The sequence below is a fragment of the Brachyistius frenatus genome, unplaced genomic scaffold (assembly GCF_029030835.1).
Source record: "Brachyistius frenatus isolate BFR_SWC_R1_liver_20210118 unplaced genomic scaffold, ASM2903083v1 Contig_202, whole genome shotgun sequence".
Taxonomy (NCBI): Eukaryota; Metazoa; Chordata; class Actinopteri; family Embiotocidae; genus Brachyistius; species Brachyistius frenatus.
In genome coordinates this window covers 427,765-442,575 of record NW_027210801.1, presented here as the reverse complement: position 1 = coordinate 442,575, position 14,811 = coordinate 427,765, and the positions used below count along the sequence as shown (strand labels likewise).

The following is a 14,811-nucleotide window of genomic DNA, read 5'->3' as shown; positions in this document are numbered from 1 at the left end:
GAGGAAGGGTGCATTGGTGGAGATTGTTGTCCTCTGGGGAGTGCTGAGAGAGAACAGGCCCCAATCCCAGGGTCCGAGGTGTCACCTCTGACCCTTGGACCTCTCGTGGACTGGCAACTGGTGTCTGGGATGATCTGAATGAGGGCAGAGGTGAAACAAGACTTTAGACGAGAGCAGGCAGCTTCAGCTTGGGGAGACCAGGAGACCTTTGTGGAAGTGGAGTTAAGCACCCATTTAAGGGAACAGCAACAGAACAAAAATTGCAAAATAATCATCTGTAGAGAATGGGAAACCCCAGGAATCATTAGAGGTGCTTTCGGTAATGAAGGGATAGGCCAATCAGAGACTGCTCTTTTTGTGGGCCATCTGAAGGCTGCCTTGTGAAACGATGAATGCTGCAGCTGTGGAAATTATTTTTTTTTTCTGCCTTGGTGTAGTTGGTTTGTGAGCAGCCTCTGCAGAACCTGGAGAATATGATGATCGAGGTAAACAAAGACAAAAATGTTCAACATGTTCCTCAATATCATTCACCAGGGACTGGAAGACTTTTAGAGAATTGGGAATAATCAGGTACTCGTTGTGGCCACTGAATGTATGGTATTTTACACTCATTCGCACTAGATGGAAGCATTCAACGGGATCAAAGGCATAGAAAAAGGGTACCTGTTTATAATGGTAAAATCGTTTAGTCCACAGTGGTCAATGCACGGGTGTAGAGGTTTATCTTTTTTGTTCATACTTCAAAGGACCTCAGTCTCCTGATGCAGATGGAGTTGACTTTGGCCCTTTTTGAACAGGACATCTGTGTTATCCGATAAGGCCAGGTATTGCAAATAATTTCCCAAATCGATTCAATTCCAATACACAAGGTCCCGATTTGATTCAATTTTCGATTTTGATTCAGTCTGGAATATTTCAGTTACAATACCAATTTTGCTTGGATCTGAAACAGAATTTCAGAGAAATCATTCTTTAAATTGTACAAAAAACACTCAAACATTAAAAATATTGTTTCGATTAAGAATAAACCATAAAGGAGTTATAATAATGGACATTTTATTCTGCAACAACTCTTAACAAGATACTCATTCTTTCTGGTATAAACCCCGCCCACTGGAGCTGCTGGTGTATACTGAGTATAATCCTTTTCCATTGTCTTTATCAGGGGAGAAGTTCAGGCTTCCAGTCTGAAGTGGTTCTGTTCCCTAGCTTGCACAGACTCTGGGAATGTTACCACTTAGGAGGTTTTTCACAGGAATGGGATTCTCTTCAGACTGAGGCTCATGTTGATGTGCAGAACTACCTCACAGAGATGATTCCACAGTGTCACTTAGCAGTCTGGAGCTGATGTCAGCAGGGCCTGTAGCCTTCCTCACTTTAACTCTCGTCAGGTCCTTCTTCACGTGATCAGCTGTTGTGAAGAGACAGAGAGGGGGAGTGTGGGGTGGCTCCTGTTTAGAGTGTTGATGCGAGGTGTGTGAGGATTGTTTGAGAGTGGAGTGGAGTTAAAAGTGAGGAACTTGGAGAAGGGTTGGGACGTCACCTGGTCTGCGCTCTGTTGGGTGGGGGAGGAGTGTGTGGGGCAGAATAAAATCTGTTGAAAAAACATACTTTTCATTCAGCAGGGCCTTAAGTCTAAGTACCTTTTTGGTGTCCTCCACGCAGAAGTTGATGTAGTCCGTAATACAGTGAGTTAATGTCCTCCCAATGAGGCAGACATAACATGTACCAGTCAGTGGTTGCAAAGCAGTCTCTCTGTGCCTCACTGGCCTACTCAGACTATCTTCTTGCATACTTTGTTGTTAGGGGTTGTTTGTTTACTATAAGTAAAGAGGAAGAAGACCATCCAGACTGTGAGCTGAGCGACCCAACAAGGGAACGGGTCAAGAGCTGTATCTGTCCTTGGTGTTGGCATACAGTAGGTCTAAAGTTTTATTGTCCGTTGTGTGGGAGTTAACATAGTGGGTGAAGGAGGGTGGAGACAGTGAAGGATAGGGAAGCATGGTTAAAGTCACCAGATATGAGGACGACTGATGGTGGGTGCGATGTCTGCAGCTGTGACACTGCAGTGTGCAAGAGCTTGCAGACTACTGTGGTATCGGCCTACGGGGATGTATACTGTTATCGCAATAACGTGAGGACACCAGCAGGAGGTAGTATGGCTGAATGCTAACAGCTAAATGTCCTTAGTGGAGAGTTTCTTTTTCACAAAACTGTGCCCAGATTTGCGCCGTCTGTTGTTGAAAAACACTGCTATTCTGCAACCCTTCGGACAGGATCAAAATCGGCTGATTCCATGACTGGCCAGATTGTACTATGACAGATCAGGGAGGAATAATCAAATGTAGTTAAAAATCAATAAAGCAATATGAAGTTAACTTTTTAACTTGACAATGTGATTTCATAAAAATGTAACAATGTACAAAATGTCTATAATGGTAGCTCATGCAATGTATGTGTGTGTGTTTTTTTTTTAGGTTAGGCCAAGCAGATATGGCAGCAATATATTATGAGAAAATAGATGTCGAGGGCCATCACTTTGGTCCAGACTCTCATCAGGTCAGAACAGCTGTGAGACAGCTGGATCTTGCTATGCAGACACTCAACAGTAGAATTAAAGTAAGAACACAATTATTGTCTTTTCCAATTACAGCAACTGCTATGTTTTTTTCTTACAAGGTTTTTCATTTTTAATTTCTGTTGTATGTTATATTCTTGCAGGAGATGAACATGGTGAACCAGCTGAACATTGTGCTATTTTCTGACCATGGTATGACAAAGATCCAGTGGATGGAGAAGGTTATAGAGCTGGATAAGTACATCAACATGTCAGATATTGTCAAGATGATGGACAGAGGACCAGTGGTCAGTCTGTGGCCCTCGGATAACAAGTACCAAGAGGTGAAACCAGAATCATTCTTTTCTGTCCTATCATGATGCTTTTTCAGCCAGAACAATTAAAGAGTCATATTGACTTTATGCCAATATATATGAATTACAGATAGATAACATTTAGGTCTAGGTATGTTTAAGCTATATGAAACATTGTCCTTTACACTCATTAAATATGGATACAGTGCATCCGGAAAGTATTCACAGAGCGTCACTTTTTCCACATTTTGTCATGTTGCAGCCTTATTCCAAAATGGATTAAATTAATTTTCTTCCATCAAAATTCTACACACAATATCCCATAATGACAAAGTGAAAAAAGTTTGTTTAAAATTTGTGTAAATCTATTAGAAATAAAGAATGAAAATATAATGCGTACATAAGTATTCACAGCCTTTGCTCAATACTTTGTTGAAGCACCTTTGGCAGCAATTACAGCCTCAAGTCTTTTTGAGTATGATGCTACAAGCTTGGCACGCCTATTTTTGGGCAGTTTCTCCCATTCCTCTTTGCAGGACATCTCAAGCTCCATCTGGTTGGATGGGAGTGTAGGTGCACAGCCACTTACAGATCTCTCCAGAGATGTTCAATCGGGTTGAAGTCTGGGCTCTGGCTGGGCCACTCAAGGGCATTCACAGAGTTGTCCCGAAGCCACTCCTTTGTTATCTTGGCTTTGTGCTTTGGGTCGTTGTCCTGTTGGAAGATGAACCTTCGCCCTAGTCTGAGGTCCAGAGCGCTCTGGCGCAGGTTTTCATCAAGGATGTCTCTGTACATTGCTGCAATCATCGTTCCCTCGATCCTGACTAGTCTCCCAGTTCCTGCCGCTGAAAAACATCCCCACAGCATGATGCTGCCACCACCATGCTTCACTGTAGGGATGGTATTGGCCAGGTGATGAGCGGTGCCTGATTTCCTCTAGACATGACGCTTGGCATTCAGACCAAAGAGTTCAAGCTTTGTTTCATCAGACCAGAAAATTTAGTTTCTCATGGTCTGAGAGTCCTTCAGGTGCCTTTTGGCAAACTCCAGGTGGGCTGTCATGAGCCTTTTACTGAGGAGTGGCTTCCGTCTGGCCACTCTACCATACAGACCTGCTTGGTGGAGTGCTGAGGAGATGGTTGTCCTTCTGGAAGGTTCTCCTTCCTTCACAGAGCAACGCTGGATCTCTGTCAGAGTGACCATCGGGTTCTTGGTCACCTCCCTGACTGAGGCCCTTCTCCCCCGATAGCTCAGTTCAGCTGGGCGGCCAACTCTGGGAAGAGTCCTGGTGGTTCCAAACTTCTTCCATTTACGGATGATGGAGGCCACTGTGCTCATTGGGACCTTCAATGCTGCAGAATTTTTTTCTGTACCCTTCCCCAGATCTGTGCCTCGATACAATCCTGTCTCTAAGGTCTACAGACAATTCCTATGACGGCTTGGTTTGTGCTCTGACATGCACTGTCAACTGTGGGACCTTATATACACAGGTGTGTGCCTTTCTAAATCATGTCCAATCAACTGAATTTACCACAGGTGAACTCCAATCAAGTTGTAGAAACATCTCAAGGATGATCAGTGGAAACAGGATGCACTTGAGCTCAATTTTGAGTGTCATGGCAAAGGCTGTAAATATTTATGTACGTGATTTTTCTGTTTTTTATTTTTAATAGGTTTGCAAACATTCAAAAAAAATATTTTTCACATTATGCGGTATTGTGTGTAGAATTTTGAGGAAAAATTAATTTAATCCATTTTGGAATAAGGCTGTAACATAACAATGTGGAAAAAGTGAAGCACTGTTAATACTTTCCGGATGCACTGTACATTGTAAGGTTTGCTACTTATAGAATAAAAAGCTAATAAAAAAAACAATTTGATATTAAAGTGTAATTAGCAATAAAACTGCAGTTTCAGCGCCAGGACTTTAAAAATATTAAAACACTGAAAATATTTTATTGAAGTTGCTGCCCTTAGCTTTATATGGTTATTTATTGCATAATTTATCTCCCTCAGTAAGTACTTTTTAACGATATTTATTTTGTTTAGCTGACTTTTATTTGTATCAGTCAGGTTTTAAGTCCCGTTTTATTATTATAATTCCCGTAGCTTCAACAAACGAGAAGCCCACAGTCAGTAGCAGTGATTAACGACACACACTCTCTATACCTGGATGTTTCCTGTCACTGACAAGGCTCAGTGAGTGAAGTCTGTCTCGCCAGCAGAACTTTTTTTTGTCTTCTTCAGACCACTTCTGCATAACCTCATCATATTTTGTGTTGTGATGTTTAACAACTTTTTGGTGCTACCATGTCAGCTCACAATTCTCCCACACCCATAACCTACAGAGTTGTTACTGTTTTCAAACTAACTTAGTTCCCATGTGACTGTTTTCTCTCATCAATGCCAACACTCGGTTCAAAGCAGAGCAGTAGTGTGCATATGCCTGTGGCAGGCGGAAGAAAATGCCTTATTTAGACTGATTCTGGTGATAGACTCTGCCTCCCATTCTATTTTTGGAAATTCGAGGAAGTACAAGTGGGCCTGCATTCTGATAATGGTGCATTCTTTTGGGAAAAGAGTCATTGGGTAATCCTTATAATCACTAATTACAGTAGACCAGCCTAAAAGTGGACTATGGGCTATGTTGTGCTCTAGTTGGAGCAGATTTGGTTATTAGCATGTTATTCATATTTATCTGAGAAAATTGTTAATATTAATACGATTAATAAGACTGATTAATAATCACGGGGCACCATCCTGGTATCAGGGACGAATAACCAAATTGTAATTTCAGTCTCAAAAGGCTCACTAACTGCTTTAAGATTAAAAATTGATTAATAACAGTAAAATTAATCAACAATCAAAATTATTCTTAATGGACTTATTCATTGACGTGTGTGAACAACGGCAAAGGCTTGGCATTTTGGAATGTACCAAATGGTGATTTTAACACAATGTGCGTGGTGCTTTCGAGATGGCAGTAGCCACATGCGTGCAGGCAATATAGCAGGGTTACAATGGTGTTCTTGGCAACGAAACAGTGTGGGGCAGTGTTGAAGTTAATAGAGTGGAAATATAGTGTTGTGTTGATGTTGACCCAAGAGCAGAATGCACAACAGGAATTTGAACAATAAAGAGTTTTATTGAAAAGGAGTGGTGTAAATGGGATTGGTTTAGTTCTTTTGACCTCAATGACGGCAGTAAATAAGTACAGATTTCAGAACGGCCTGGAAGCCTGAAAAGCAGTCCAGGAGGCCTGACAGCACACGGTGAGGTTAGTGGGCAACAGATGAGTTTACGAGTTGGCGTGGTTAGTCCGTGAGTCTCCCCGAGGAGAACCCCGGATTTCAGGCAAGGTGACATAGGCTGAGCAGAGCGGCTCGGCAGGCAGGAAAACCAAGCAGGCAGGGGAAACAACTGCTTCTAGAATCTCAGGCGGGTCGCTGATCTCCATAGATCGATGCAGAACAGGCAGCACAGTCGTCTGTGTGAAGCCTGTGGTCTGACAGGATCGCCAGAGGTAAGTCTACCGGTGATTTTCGAGGACTGATGTGACACTGGCATGTAGGTTCAGCCAGATCATCTCCAAGGACCGACGTGGGACTGGCATGTAGGTTCAGGAAGGTGATCTCCGAGGACAGACGTGGGACTGGTAGGTAGGTTCAGGAAGGTGATCTCCAAGGACAGACATGGGACTGGTAGGTAGGTTCAGGCAGCTGATCACCGAGGACCGACGTGGGACTGGCATGTTGGTTTAGGAACGTGATCTCCGAGGATCTACTCAGGAGCACTCTCTCTATCAAATGGTCTCCGTGACCCGACGCTGGACACATTCTCTCTCACAGGTGGACTGACGCTAGAGTCGGGTAAGTCTTGGATAGACAGGCAGGCGGGTTGGCACGCTGGTAGGTGGTGCAGCAGGGAGATGACAGACAAGGGTAAGTCATGTTGGAATTCACCAATTGATTCTACCAAGTTGTTTTGATCAGAGACACCAATAGGCAGATTCAATCAGCAAGTTGATTTATTCAGCAACTTCAGCATACATGATATCACGGAGAGCCCAACATCAACCAGAGGTCTCTCTGTTGGAGTCTGATCTGAGCACTCGATATTACATATTTTATACAGAGTAGGGCGGGACTTTAGTCTCGGATGTTCCACAAGAGGAGTAACAAGTGCAGCTCGCGTGAGTTGTCACGTACCGAAACTTACTTCGTGTTTTCATGACCTTGGGCACACAGCTGTGTGCAGCACATCTTAATGCTGAGTCGACAGGGTTACATATAGTATCATAATAGCATTTGATTAAAGACTGGATCAAACACATATATGTATGTGTGTGTATATATATATATATATATATATATATAAATGGGCATAGCATAAGCATAATCTACCACAATTTAAGCATAATCTACCACAGTCACTAGAAGCAAAGCAGCAGGAAGCCAATTTACAATGGAGAGCTGCAGCTTGGTATCAGGCAAGCTGATGAGACGGACTGAGGAAGGTGGAGTGCAGGACCGGGCTGATATACGGGTGGTTAGTGGAAGAATCCACTCCCTCCACACACAGACCACAACACAAAGAACATGACAAACCAAAAAAAAAGTGGTAATGACATGGACACATGAGGGGAAAAGCGATTGGGGGAAAACAGGGAAAAACACACAAGGAAAGACAGGAATAGTAGAATCCACTAACTGTTAGTAAATATAATGGTGTTTGTAAATGTAGATGCGTAGGCATGTGGGTTAGCAAGACAAAGGAAAAAGAGGAAGGCGTTAAGCAAAACAAAAGTTTAGTGGTCACACCTCTCGATCTGCATCTGTGCTGAGCTGGAAGAGAAAGACCACTCTTCAAGATATAGTGCGCATGGGCAAGAGGAGAAAAGCGGATATCAACAGTGTTTTAATCTGAAGCGTGATGTAATGGCCGCATCTGGGATTCATGCTGGGCTGAAGGGGTTTCCCTCACGTGGCTGTGATCCCAACTAGTTTTTCAGCATTGCTCTGAGATGGGATGTTACGAATTTTGACAATATTGCACAGGTGAAAGAAGGCAGTCCAAGAGACTATAGTTGGCTGAAACACCTCGATCAAAAGTAGGATTTTATAATGGTAGTTTAATTACAGCCGAATGTCGATATGTAGCCTGTTAATAAAGATAGACTGATCAAATCTAATATGGAATGTTTATTAAGGGTAAAGCATATTCAAACAGTCCAGTTGGGTCTAAAAGATGTGTTAATGGTTTATAAGAAGTAATTATTAAAGTTAGCTCAGAAATCTATGGGAGCCCAGTCGTCGAATCATAAATAAAAGGTCTCGCAGATGTTTCTAAAGCCACTGTATTTGAATATAGATGTGACAGCTGTGGGAAGGATGTGCTAAATTTTCTCCCTAATAGTTAAAATTTTCTTCGTAAAGAGCTATTGAAGTCATTACTACTGACACCTTAATACCAAAGGAACATGGGGTTGTTCTTGTTTTTCCTCTATTAATGATGAATAGAATGAGGTTCTGGCATTTTAACTCAATAAATTATTTATCTTTCAAATCTAATTTCCTTCCAGAAATTACCATTCACTTCACTTCCACCACTCTTGAACTACATCCTGTATCATATCTCTGCATCATATGGTATCAAATGTTCACAGGGCAAAGCCTCATCCTTGTTTGCTTAAAGCCAAATGCAGCTTAGCCACTATTTTAATAATAATTTAATATAAATTATTCCAGAAATATCCCTGCAGCACTATATTTATGTCCATATTTTGCTGTCAGAGAATGATATTACACATTACATTGAAACCATTACAAATGCTTCAAAGCCACCTGTTGGGGTCCCAATATTGCCTTATTCTTGTAGAGGGGCTGACAACATCACTGCTTCAGAAAATCAGACACTCTGAGAGCTTTGGCAGGCATTTCTTGGTAATTGATACAAAGGAAGTAATTTTTCGTCTCTCATTTGACTTTTTAAAATCCTCAGAGATCCTACACTTTGCTGTCTGCGTAAAAAAGCTGTCCGCTGTTTATATTTTGTCTTTTGAGGTCCTAAGTTTGTTGCCATGCTTTCTTTAACTTACTCTTCCCATGTTTCAACTCTGTAAATCTTGGGGATAAAGTATTTCACTGTACCAAGTCAACTAAGGTTGTAAGTCTGAATTCTACATTTCTGCTTCAAAAATGTGCTTATTTGCAGCCTTTTCTCTGCACCTAACTTAATACAAATGCTCAAACTGCACTCTTGTTTTTTGTTTTGTTTTGTTTCTTTCTCAAGTTGTCAAATTCATTAACATGTCCAATAACAGCAGCTACAATACTGTGAAGAGATACTTGCTCTACTGTTGGCTTCTTTTTTGTCTTTCTTCAGTCTATATTGAAAAATATCAGAAGAGCATTATAGGGGCTTTGATTTGGGATTAGCTCCAAAGATAAAACACAAAATGAACACGCAGACAATTAATATCCATTATCTTCAGGCACTGTAACTGTAAATAGAGTGCAAAGCAAAGTTGTGTTTTTTTTTTTTTAAATTATAAAAGTACTGTTTGATTTCCTTTACTGTGATGTATCAGTGATTTCTTTGACACTGTGCGGGGGAAACTTAAAGAGTGTATGACATGCAAAAGTCACTTATTTCTCTGTTCCGCTGACCAGTCAGCAGAAGTTACTTGTAAAGCTACTTTGGAATAGAAAGGTGTTGTATTGATCAGGTTTATTATGAAAATTATTCAATTAACACTTTGTGTGTGTATTATGCCAGGTGTATGCAGCATTGTCCCAGGTCCCTAACATGCGTGTCTATACCAGACATGAGATCCCTGAACGGTTCCATTACAAAAGAGGGAAGTTTGTTCCCCCCTGACACTCGTGGCTGAGCCAGGCTGGTTCATCTCTGAGGTAACAGATATGTTATACCTTAACAGCAAGCTCATAACATCTTTTGACATGATCATTTAGACTTGGCAGTTTCATTTTATTGTAGCAGTCATTTGTAATTGAACTTTTTGTATTATGGAATGTTCATTTAGTATAATTTTGGTGCCCAGTTACATGGTCGTCACCAACAAATAGTCTTCACTCAGCTGAGTTGATAATAACTGTAAATGTGTGTACGTTCTCTCCAGAACAAGACAAGACTCCCCTATTGGAAAAATGACTCTGGAGAGTCGTCAGCCTGGCAGAATGGCTGGCATGGTTATGACAATGAGTTCCTTGACATGAGAGGTTTTTTCTTGGCAACAGGACCCGGTAACAGACATCATATTTTAATTTAACATTCTAAGTATTTTTTTACACGTTCTATCAAACAAGCAATGCCCCTCTAGACAGTGTTTATCTCTCCTTCGGCACCTACACTCTTCTCCTGTTAGCCACTGTGTGTCTAAAGCAAGTTGTGCTATGCCAGTGGATAGACGCTATACGGTGGGCTCCTAGTGTGACCCAGAGTCTAATTCTGACTCAATCCTTGATGTTTTTGAGGCAAGAGCAATATAATGTGTTGCTGCTCGATCAGTAGTTTATGTTGAAGCTAAAAATTGTAATATGAATAGATACATTTTCAATGTATATCTAATTGTTTTTTCTTTATTTCATACAGATTTCAAACAGAATGTTCAGGCAGCTCCAATAAGAGCGGTGGATGTCTATAACCTGATGTGCTGGACCCTGGGAGTGGACCCTCTGCCCAATAATGGGTCCTGGTTTCGGGTCGAGTACCTGCTGTATTCCTCTAGTGGGCCATCCCAGCCAGCAACCCATGTGACCTGCTGTGTGGGTTTGCTAGGAATACTGTTGGCCATATGGGACTAAAATATTTAACAGTCAAGTGTTTCTAGTGTCTCATAGAAGCCAGAAACAATTTGCTGGAATATATGAGCTTGAAGCATTCTTCAGCACTAAGAACTTGAAGACTCAAAAAAGTCTGGAGAGTTTGATAGGACCTCATCCTAACCTCCGAAATTGACTGGGAAAAATAATCACCCTGCATACACACAGAATCTAAAGGCGTACTCAGACTAGAGCACATACCATGCCTTTGCACGTTTGTCCTGCTTTCCCCAGCGGCCTTAAGCTTCACATTCTGGGCCTGAACACTCTAATTCCTCCTGATGCAACTTCTTGTGTTGAAGAAAAGTGCTCTCACACAGTCCAGTAAAGTTGACCTCCCGCATCGAAAGCTGGACTGATTTTGTGGCTTCATTGGGGTCATTTTTGGTGCAGTGACACATGGTCCTCTTACAGGCCTTCTACTGTAGATTTATCCAACAATGATAGGCTTGGTGCAACACAGCAATTTTCTATGGGGTTCTGTTTAAGCCATATATCAAGAAAGCTCACGCATACACCACTTTTTCTCACACATACACATAAAAAGCTTGTGCAGGCACTACCTTTTGCATGTGCATACACTACATTTTGCATGCAAACACACCACCTTTTCTTACACATACACATAAAAAGCTCATGCATAACATTACTTTTTATACCAAGCTTTTATTGTGAAATGTGGATGAAGAAAGTTGCTTGGATGGATGCGAGGAAAAAGTAGTGTGTATGTGTGTGTGATCAGAAACAGTGTGTGCCAAGTAAGAGTAGTATCGTGTGAGGTAATAACTTGTGTGTATGCGAGGTAATAGTCAAAGGAAAACACAGCTTGACAACGCTATTGGATGAGAGGCCAGCCACATTAGGTACCCTCCTCTTTTTGAAGATGGCTCCTGTCCCGTCAAGCCCTGAATCAAGCAGTGACCTTAATTAAGAGCATTTTGTCAACACAGTCCTTGTCATCTTTGGAAACAGCAACAACACTGAATACGGCTGCCCGTCCGACGCCACATTCTAACACTGAAGAGGAAATACAAACTCTTCAGAAGAAATGACAGGTGTCGTGCCAAGGTGGTTATCTCAGCTAAAAACTGTATCGCCGGCAGCGGGAACATGCCTACATTAAATGAAGGTGGACCTACATTACAGCTCTTCTATTTCCTCGATGAAAACGAAAAACATGTTGATTGTATAATTCATCGATTTAGCGTGTGCAAAACACGGCTCAATTATGCTTTTATTTTTCTGAATGTTTCATTATTCCTTGCACTGAATTGAGAAAGTTTAAGAGAAAATCAAAGTGATCTCATGTTTTTACCCCAAAGAATTGAGGATTTCAAAATATGATAATGAACCACATAGTCTGTAACTGTTTGGAATTGATCCAAATGTGCAGTAATTCAGTCCTTGGTAAGGACTTTGCTGATTGAAATACACATTGGTGATGGTAGAAGTAGATCCTTTATTCAAGTAAAGGCCGCCCAAAGTGGTGTGTGTGCACACAGAATGTAGTGCATGCGCATGCAAAAGGTGTGCATGTCCAAGCTTTTCATGTGTATGTGAGAAAAAGTGGTGCATGTGAGCTTTCTTGAACGGCACCTCATAATTTTCTGTTAATCATACTGTACATATTTTCACAATCAGCTAACATTAAGGGAGGAATCGGCAGCTTTACTTTCCATTACAATTCACATTCATTTACATTAGTTCAATTAAGAACCAGACACAATATTCACCCAAATGTTCTTGAGCAAATGGAAGATGTTAGTTAAATGTCGGGCTCAGTTGCCCAGTCCAGTATGGAAAACTGGAATTTGGGGGTCAAATGTGCTCGGGCATAGTATGGATAACCTAGTCTGAGTACACCCTTAGACAGGGTATGTATAATAGATCTTATCAAGTCAACTAATTCTAATTCTCAATTTTCACAGTTTTGGCGTAGTTCATGATTTTCTTCTGCAATATCCCATGGTAATAGTAATCTCATTGTAGTAATGCAAACATTTTATTAACATAAATAAAACGGGTCAACAGGTTGTCATTCTTTTTTTTTTTTTTTTTTTTTTTTTTTAACATAGTTCTTACCAAGATACTGTTTGGAAATTATACAGAAAAATAAAACAGACCTGGGGGATAAAGCATTACTGCTATGCTCATAATTGGTAATGCACAAATACAGGAGATATTTTGAGACACTAACATTTTCAGTCACTTTTCTTTCTTGTACTTGGTCTCTTTTAAAATCTTATGAATACAGTGTCTGTGGTGGATGGTGGTAATTAGTGAGATCCGAATATTGATGTGGCGCTGTATACAGAAACATTCTTAGAATCCTCTCTCTCATTTGATTGAAGAAACTTCTTAGAGCCACTCTGAGCCAGGAAGGGACAGAAACCCATAATCTACTGAGGAGGTGTGGATGCTAGGTATGACAGATTCTTTTAAAAGATGTGATTTGTTGATAAATAATGGGCACAGAATAGACTGTGACCTGCAGTAGAATTGGATTAAATGAACCGTTTCCCATTATTTGGCTGCAAAAGCGCTATAACAATTTGTGTTGCCAAATATCTTCGTGCTGTGATCACTGGCATTTCTAGCATTATCGGTTATGTTGACTGTGAGATGAGAGCGCGATGAGACCGACCACAAACATAATCCTTGCACGATGTAATTTGTGGGGTTTTATTAACGTGCTGTCAATCAGCATTTGAAGAACATTATTCCTACCTTGTTGTTCTTCCACAGTTTTGTCACCTAATTGTGGATCTCTTAAGCCTCTTAAAATTCATTCTTTCTGTTCCGAACAGTTTTTCACTTTAGGAACTCTCTTCAGGTCTAAGATGCTTTGCGAATACCTTTTATCTTTACCAGGATCTGCTCTAAACTTTAAGGGGAAATTCTTAGGGAACATCATAATTCTAAGGATTTTCTCTGATTTTTGTCAGAAGGAGTAACTTTTAGTCCTTGGAATCTTTATGCATATGGACCCTGGTTTTTAATTGATCTTTGTATGTCTGTCTGTTAGGTCTGTAAAGCCCTAAATGAGAGTTTTTGTGAAAAGTGATCTATAAATAAATTAGCTTTGATTTGGAAACCTGATTCTTTGTGCCTATCATCTTTTGGGCTAACGAATGAGGAATAGCTATGAATTGCTATTAAAGTTTAAGCATATTTTAACAAGACAACTTCTGCCAAACACAATTACATCAAGGAATTTACAATTTATAGAAAAATGTTATAATGTTAATTGGAAAGGCACTTCTTTTTGAGGGAGTTCTCCATTAATCTAATAAGGGATGTGTATTCTTGAATTAACACTGTTTAATACAAATAGGTATTGACACAGAAATGTGGTACTCTTTTTCTTAACGTACTTAGAAGAACCATAGAGTCACTATTTGATCTGTTTTGGCCGTCTGATGTTGTTGCAGCATGTTGTTCAATCATTGTTGTGTGTAAATGCTCAATATAAATAAACTCGAGGTGACTATTAAACATTCAGTACAACAAACAGTCAATTGTATTATGTTCAAGGTTAATTTAACTGTCATTCCAACCATATCCATATTTATACACATACAATGGAACGAGAAAACGTTTCTCAGGACCAGAGTGAAAAGTAATACATATAAGACATGATCAGTATGTCCTATAGTAAAGGTCTCAGTAAAGCAGCATACATGAAGTCCAACAAGGTGCAGAATATTAAGTGTGCAAAGTGCAGCCTCCTGAGGAAGTGTATCCTGTGCTGTGCTCCCTTGGCCTGGTGTGTGGTATTAAAGGATCAGGCGAGATCCTCAGTTATGTAAACACCAAGGAATTTTGTGCTGCTGACCCTCTCCACAGTGGAGCCGCTGATGTACAGTGGGGGTGGTCAGCCTTTCTCCTCCTGAAGTCCACAATTACCTTTTCAGTCTTGACAACATTAATAGATAGGTTGCTGTTTTTGCACCAACCCTCCAGCTGTTTCACCTCTGCTCTGTAGGCCGTTTCATATTCCTTACTGATGAGTCCCACTACTTTAGTATCGTCATCAAATTTAATGATCTGGTTTGTGCTGTATTTTGGCAATTCAGTCATAGGTGAGCAGAGTGAA

At 40.7% G+C, this 14,811-nt stretch overlaps 1 protein-coding gene across 1 annotated transcript in view; it reads left to right on the top strand.

Moving 5' to 3' along the window:
• The window catches only part of enpp6 (ectonucleotide pyrophosphatase/phosphodiesterase 6), a 35,324-nt gene extending 21,098 nt beyond the window's left edge, over positions 1–14,226 (top strand). Inside the window, 6 exon segments of the mRNA XM_069718918.1 lie at positions 2,478–2,619; positions 2,722–2,901; positions 9,649–9,736; positions 9,739–9,785; positions 10,013–10,136; positions 10,486–14,226. Of these exon segments, the coding sequence (XP_069575019.1) occupies positions 2,478–2,619; positions 2,722–2,901; positions 9,649–9,736; positions 9,739–9,785; positions 10,013–10,136; positions 10,486–10,697 (793 nt within the window). The 3' untranslated portion in view covers positions 10,698–14,226.
• Positions 14,227–14,811: the final 585 nt, after the last annotated feature.